The sequence below is a fragment of the Odontomachus brunneus genome, unplaced genomic scaffold (assembly GCF_010583005.1).
Source record: "Odontomachus brunneus isolate Ranch 3 - 2012 unplaced genomic scaffold, Obru_v1 Obru_scaffold_181, whole genome shotgun sequence".
Taxonomy (NCBI): domain Eukaryota; kingdom Metazoa; phylum Arthropoda; class Insecta; order Hymenoptera; family Formicidae; genus Odontomachus; species Odontomachus brunneus.
Window position 1 is genome coordinate 212,545 of NW_022639631.1, and position 8,030 is coordinate 220,574.

Sequence of the window (8,030 nt, forward strand, 5' to 3'; positions counted from 1 at the left end):
CCGCACTCTCAGTGCAGACCCGCGCGGTGTGCTCGGCTCGACCACATCGGTAGCACAGCCGGCTCCGGTCCGTAGACGCGGAGCAGGCCGCCCGAACGTAGCCGAGCCCCCAACACCGATGGCACTGGAGCGGGCGAGCCGGGAGCAGTTCGACTCTCGCCCCCGCCCACCCCAGGGCAACCCTCCCCTTGGCCGCCACGATGACGGCCGCCGCAAGGGGTAGACGCGCCCAAACAGCCCCCTCCCCCCGCCAGCTCCACCTGATGGGGCCGAGGCGAATATCGCCCTGCCCGCACCCCCCCTGCTCCGCGAGAATCTCGCTTACCTCCGCCGGGAGGACCGACTCGTCAAAACCGACGAGTCGGACCTCCCGCCACTTTGAGGGCCGCGTTACCGCGGCCCCCGGGAGCGACGCCCTGAGCTTCTTTGCAAGGACGTCCGCCTCCCTCTCCTTTTCGGGTCCGGCAAGCCCGAAGAAAAGGCCACCTCCTGCGGCCCTCCTAACAAAGGCTGGCCGGACCGCACCCTCTCCCCGGGCGATATCGCCTCTCGCCTTGCGGAGGGCCTCCACGTATGTAAGGCCCCCTGGCTCGAGACGTACCGCCACCGCCACCGTCGTTGGCGGGATCGGCAACGCAAGATGCGCCGCCGGGAACCCCCTTACCGACTCCTTCTCACCACCCCCCTTGGGGGCCTTGTTTCTCCTCCTTCTCCTTTTCCCGCCACTCGGGCCAACCACGGCCCAACTCTGCTGGTCCGAAGGAGCCGCATCCCGCGCGGCAGGCACCAGCGGTCCAGGACCGGCGGACGACACCCCGGCAGTCCCCGCCCGGAACGGGGACGTCGCTTGCTCGCATACCTCCGGCCGCACCACCAGAGATGGAGATGCGGCTCGCTCCACCCCGCTCACAAGGGTCGGGGGGTGAGCAGACTGGCCTGCATAAGCCCCGAAATCCTAGCTTTTATTTGTTCCCTCATGCCTTTCGAGACTCTGCGTTCCACTTCTCATTCCTTTTTCTCTCGATCCCATTTCCTCTTTTCCTCCTTCCATTCGCGTCCTCTCGACTCCCAACACGACAGGGCCGCCTCCAATTCCCTCTCCCTGGCCTCATCCTCCTCCAACAAGTCGTTCCTTTCCAGAATGGCGGCCTCCAAGTACGATGTCCGGTACTTAAATGCCAACGCCATTCCTTCACCGAGCTCAAGCATTTCACTCTTCCTCTTCCGGATGAACTCTTTCTCGGCGTTCGACATCCTTTTGCTCTTCGTGAAGGCGTCCTCGATCTCGTTCACACACTCACCGAGCGCCTCCAGGCTCGCGGCGAAGAACGTGACGTTCATCCCTTTCTTCCCAGGATCAGGCATCCCTTCACGCTGCTTCCATTCCTGCTGTCCCTCCTCCTCACGGCTCACCCCGGGTTCCTCTCCCTCTTTCTTTCCTACCCTCCTTCTCTTCGCGACGATGACGACCCTCTCTTTTCCGTCCGTACTTCCATCCACGGTAGCAGCTTCGGAGTGCGGGCCCGTAGGCAACCCGCACGCCAGCCCGTCGCCGGATGACGACGACACAGGGAGCCGGGACGCTATTCCCCGTGCCGCCGGGCCCTGGGGCTCCGAAACCCCTGGGCCGGTAAGTTTGCTTCCGGTTGTCGAGATTGTGATCCATCCTTGAGTGAGCACTTTACCATCCCTCACTCACGGGCGGGTTGTATTTCGGGGTTTTCCTTCCCCTAGGTCGGCTGCTAAAGAGCTAACGAGCCCGACCTACCCGTGCGCAAACTGTCAGGCCCTGCCCCGGAATAAGTCCGGGCGGCCCTGACAGCCGCACTCCCCCCAAATCCCCCTCCCCGTCGGCCCCGTCCGGCATGGGTGACCCTACCTGCGTGGCCCGACGGATCTTTGGGGGCCGACTTCCGAGCAACTCCCCGGAAGTCACCCATTTCCCCTCCCCGGCGCGTACCACGGAAAGAATTCCCGAGGCCGTTTGCCGGAAAAGGGGAAAACCCCATTATGAGACCCGGGACCCCCCCATACCAGGAGGCACGCCCCGAAGGACGTCCTCCCCAGACACAGGGCGAACCCGAGCCTCATATCCCCCCAATTGGTGCACTCTTAGACCCCAGGCTCTTCCCGCGGCCCTCCCAAGAGTTGGACTCTTGGTACTGCCCTGCGGGTCGAGCCCAGGGAGCCCACTCACCACGTCAAGGTGGTGCACCCCGAGGGGGTCTGTCAGGCGACACAAACAACCAAAACCAACGGCGTCGACACGTATTGTTTGATCTGTATATTGTAATTATAGTCAGCTTAGTAGTTAAATATATTATACATTATTTTTTTTTTTTGAAAAAACTGTTTCTCAATTATTCCGGTTATCACGAACCCGAACCGACGAGCGATCCGAGCACGCGACGAATCGCGGTTACATTTTTACTAATAATTGACATAAATTTGTTCAATGTTTGGTCAAAATGACGTCAAATTAATATCATTTTGATTTTTATGTTCTACTTGGAAAGCTATAATGCAACAGAGGTCGTACTGAAATTCAATAAAAAATTAAACGTGAAAATCTATTGTACATACATAGCAGATATACAGTGAACGTCTACGATAAATGTTATATGGATGTCCATCATCGATGAATTATGGACGTCCATTAGAGATCTACTTGTCGTCCACCGTGGAGATAGATGTCTGGTGGAGCTATGTATAATCTATGAAGATCTAATGAAGGTTTTGTTCTGTGTGGGATATGACTTTATGTATTTAACAATAAAAAATAAAATAAACAATAAAAAAATGTTTACTATAAAAAATGAAATACATCTGCTAGAAACCAAGTTAACCAACGTCAAAAGTTCATCGACGTATTCAGTGTGGCGATTCAATCCCGGTTCAGGGTAAAAATGTGTAACGGGGTTTCCGATATTTGCCTCGTACTTTTCCTGCGGTTTATCGCTTGGGTAAGCTCGACGGCGTCCAGGATCGTGATAGGACAGAGAGATGTCAGTAATGTGCTCGATTGTGTTAAATTATAACGAGAGTTTATTGTTTTGGCGTACAGTGGGTGAGGCTTTTATACTGCGCCCGAGGCGCGTGCGATCGGTGTTGCCAGTGCGACTCGGAATGGTGGGCGGTCGCAGTGGCGGCAGGCCGCGATTCGGGCTCTGGGCCGCGTCGTCCCACGGGTTGACTTTCGCTATCCCCGGCGCTCGCTCGAGGCGCCGAAATCCGACACGTCGTCGTCTGGAACGGTGTGTCGTGGAGTCACGGTCGAAGCCCGACACGCTCTCCTCTGAGTTCGATCGGCGGCCGAAACCCGGCACGTCGTCGTCTGGAACTGTGTGTCGTGGAGTCACGGTCGAAGCCCGATACGCTCTCCTCTGAGTTTGATCGACGGCCGAAACCAGGCACGTCGTCGTCTGGAACGGTGTGTCGAACCCTGCACGTCGTCGTCTGGAACGGTGTGCCTCGAGAGACTGAGTTCGCGGTGTCACGCTCCCGTGCTGGTCTCCTAGGAAACCGGCGGTGAACTCGTGTCGAGGGTTCCGCGAGCCCCCCTTTTATAGAGGCGGCCGCGGAAATTTAACTGCGAGTGCTGCTTCAACCTCGCGTTCGCGCCGCGTAGCGGCGACCGGGATAACTACTGGGCTCCCGGCATACTAGTCGTATAACGGGTGTCGGGTATCGTAAATAAGCACAGCGGGTGAACGCAACATAAATCTATTTTAGCTACCGACAACGGTCGAGAATACAACGGTGGAGTAATACGAAGGAAATAGTAACTAGAGCGGTTGAACACAATTATGAATCCTTAGGAACGAGGTAAAAATGCCTCGTTACAAATGCAATATGACGCTCTCATCTTAGATTTTTTGAAATTTTAAAAATTTGTGTATTTAAATGCGTAGAATTGATTTTTGAAAACGAAAATTGTCGCTCATGTATCGTTTTTTTTTAATTAAAAGTGGAATGATATTGGTAAGTAAGAAAGTGATAAAATTGATAAATTTGATTGACGAAATTAGCACGAACGCGTCTAACTTCAATTATATTATATCGTCAGACTGCAATTGTATCGAGTTGCGTGTCATAACCTGATGTAATATAATGAAAAATAAAATTACACGAAACGATAGACGGAGTTTAATAAAATTTTTAGTCGAACTAGACGTTACACACGTGATAATTTAAAACATGAACTATATGATAATATTATATTTCAATGGGATATTGAAAATCAAGAGTTCAAGTGTTAAAAATTGTATTACATAACCGACTGGAAAAAAGAAGACAAAAAGAATTCGGTGTACTTTTCGATAAAGTGCAAGAAAAATGCTTGGTTTGACAAAAGTAACTTATCTGTTGAAAAAGCTTGTATGTCTGCGGCTTATTTTATAATGTTGAGATCGCCGCGTTATGATTTTTTAAAGAACGAGTTAAAAATATCTGATCGTACCAACGTTGTTTGGCATTGCTTTTTTCGCGAGGTAACAATATAAAAATTATCATGTCTCAATGTCACAAGCATTTGTAATCATACTCAAAACACAAAGTATCATTAAGTATGCGTCATTAATTGGATAGAAAATTATTCTGAAAAAATTGGAGATGAAAAAGGTGAATTGTTGAAATTGATCAAGCAAAAATTGGCAAAAAAAAAAATACAAAATGGAGAATGATTGACTCATCGACGGAATATCAAAATTTCGGTGGTTATCCCGGAGCGGGATACTTTTTTTTTTTTTTTTTATAACCCAGGGGAAATGCGTTACGCATCCCCCGGAGGCTTACCCGAGCCTCCGGGGGTATGTGGGACTCCCTCCCCATAGTAAAAAAAAAAGGGGAGGTATACCCACTAAAACCCCTGGGAATGTCCATCATTATTCGAGGGAGCGCCATTATTCGAGGACCCCCCGGTACACTTTCTAGTATTCTTCAGCGGGCCCTCGGCTCTTTCGCGCTTGCGCGCTTCTTCCCGCGCCGGCCTAGTAGACCGGCGCTTTTATATTCCTTTTCGGCTGCGAGAAGGGGACACCTTCCTCCTCGCAGCCCCTTTCTCCGAGTCAAGAAGTTGGGATGGGCCAGGAGCCAGAATTACCCACCCGCTCCCGACCCCCTCCTCTGTCCCCAACCTTCGGGGGAGTCAGGTCCGCCGACCACTTTCTCCCCCGAGGGGGGAGCCCACTAGAGCCGCCCTTTGCAATGGGCGTCCCCGGCAGGCGCACTAACCGCGCCCGCCCTCGTGTCCGAGCTAAAGCCGGGGCACGATATTAGGGTCTTTCGGCCCTCCTCATAGCCGGACGGAACCGCCCCCGAGAGTGGGGGAGTGGTTATCCCTCAACCTCCCGGAGGCGAACATCGCCCGGCTCACCCTCATCTAACCCCGCCAGCTCCCCCCCTAACGGAGTAGTGGGAGCTGGTGGGCCCTCAATCGCCTACCCCTCCTTGGCCTCAGTACCTGAGAAGGGGATACTTCTTCCTCCTCCTCCCCCGCCCGTCCTCCACCAACGGGGCAGGGGAAGAGGGGGGAGAGGAGGGTGGTGCGACTCCCACCTCTCCCCTCCTCACGCGTTCGGCGGCCTCCTTCTGCGACATAACGTCACGACAGAAGGAGGCCACAGCCTCCCATGCTTCCCGGCTCTCGAGCATCTTTGGTACGATGATCGGGAGCTGGCGATCCTGGCCGATCACTGTAGTGAGGACCCCGCGTTCCTGAGTTCACGCTGGGCACTCCTGCAGCGTGTGCTCCGCGGAGTACTCACTAGCCGCGCAGTGGTGGCACTGTGCCTTGCGCTCTTTGCCTATTCGACACAGGTATCGACCGAAGCAGCCGTGCTCGGTCAATACCTGTGTCATATGGTATGACAACCCCGCCATGAGCCCTGCCCACCCATTCCGGCAGGCAAGGACGTATGGCCGCGATGGTCCGGATTCCCGGCGTGTTCGGGGCCTCCAGCGATCTTTGCCATCGCCGGAGGGCCCTACGCCGGGCCGAGTCGCGTATTCTCTGTACGTGCCTGGTCGTGACCAGATGGTCACCCACTCGCCGGCGGAGCTCTGCGATCCTGTTGTACGTTTCTGCGTACAACCGCGCGGGAGTGGTGCACTTGGACACAGCCAATCACAGCACCGTGTGATTAGAGACATTTGTAGGGTCCCTTGGAACAGCCACTTTTGATTGGACTGTGTCCAATTGCCCCGTGTCCAACTGATATACACCCCAACCGTGCCAGGAACTCCGCCGGTATTATACCGGCCAGGACCGTGACGGCTACATGCGACACCGTCCTATACGCCTTGACGAGGCGGGTGGCCATTAGTCGCTGCGCACCGTGCAAAATTGCAACGATGCGCCGCTTGGCCCACGCCTCTCCCGCCCAAACTGGCGCCCCATAAAGAGCGATGGACGAGACGGTGTTCGCATACAGCCTGCGAACCCGGTTGTAAGGACCACCGATTTTGGGGAGGAGGCTGCACAGTGCAGCCGCAACTCTCCCCAACTTGGGACTCAGCCTCTCAAAATGAGAGGTGAAGTCCCACTGGCCATCCAGGTGGAGCCCCAAGTATTTGATACCTGGGGTCACCTCCACGCGGGTTGACTCTACCATAATGCTGGACCTTGGGGGCACCCCCGCTGACCGATCGTACACTCGGTCTTTTGGGGTCACCCGGAGGCCCAGCTGCCGTATCGAGTGCACGGCACACGCTACGGCCGTGTTGGCAGTGGCCGTACCCTCCTCCCACTTGATGCCTCCCGCCAGCACCATAGTGTCGTCTGCGTAGCAGACCATGGTGCAGGCGGGAAGGAGGGCCGTTCGTAAAACGCGATCGTACGCGAGGTTCCAAAGTAAAGGTCCAAGTACCGACCCCTGTGGAACCCCGCAGTACATTACCCGTCCGCATTGGAGTCCAACAGCGTTGCTGAACTCCAGTTACCCCGGAGCGGGATATTGAACTGGACGCGTGTTTTATATTCTTCCCGTACCCGCGAGAAACAGAGACACGCATACATTAGTTAGTGTTATAGAAGAATGGATCTTTCAATTTTTTAAATTTGTTAAAAAAGTTTTAACAAGTAACAGTAGAATCTGCACAATTGACATGTGTAAGAAAGATATTGTAACGTCCCAGCCTTAAAAATCTTTAAATTTTACGCCACTGCGATGCTCGAATGCCGCACTGATCCGAGGCCGATTTGTAATAACCTGAGAGCTAATATACAAAATATTTTATTCCGGCAACGAACCTTACTAATTCAATCGTCAGAGACGGCTAAAATTAAAATCTAGCATATTAATAGTGTTAATGATTAAAAAAAAAAGGAAATAATTAACAGAAACCATACATTAGCGAACGAATATATATATAAATATACATCGCCATTATTATCTTTTACGAATTAATGTATCATAGTTATTATACGACTCTATAGTATAAGAATATTCGCGAAGCGAACTTGCTTAGGCACGAGCAAACGCGTTCAGTATGACATCATCGCGCTGCTATGCATCACGCCACCGCGCATAACGTCATCCGACCACCCGAGCACATCAAAAGATAAGCCGAGGCGTAGAGGCATCCCATTGAAATTTACCGACCCGAGACCACCATGCCACCATGGAATTCGGCTCTGTGAGCCGACCGCCGTCGGAAGCCGCCGGAACCGAGCGTAGCTCCCTCCGAAGCCTTATAAAAACAGTGCTCCCGGAGCACTCCACGCATTTTGTTCGGGAAATTTTCGAATCTTACACATACGTATAATACATTCAACTATCCGGAAGGAATTTCAATTCATAAAACCAACGAGCTTTCCTTCGCCAGTTAGAATAAGGCATCTCTCCCGAGATTCTTCACGACCGACCTGTGTGCGATCTGCTGCGTCAATTTAAGCGTGCCCAGGCGAGTTCACCTACGACTAGCGGATCCCTACGATAAAGCGACCGTAAGTCTACTACTAATTCCACTTTTATTACGGAACACTTGACCGGTAGGAACCGAGCGATCACCTATCGATAACCCACTATTTT

General features: G+C 53.0%; 1 protein-coding gene across 1 annotated transcript; it reads right to left on the bottom strand.

The window, feature by feature from the left end:
* Window positions 1-5,721: 5,721 nt before the first annotated feature.
* Window positions 5,722-6,794, bottom strand: LOC116851609. Its single transcript, XM_032831208.1, has 3 exons — window positions 6,257-6,794; window positions 5,851-6,081; window positions 5,722-5,804 (listed from the first exon to the last, which is right to left on the bottom strand). Exons 1-3 carry the CDS (start codon window positions 6,792-6,794, stop codon window positions 5,722-5,724), a joined length of 852 nt encoding a protein of 283 aa, XP_032687099.1.
* Between the last annotated feature and the right edge of the window lie 1,236 nt (window positions 6,795-8,030).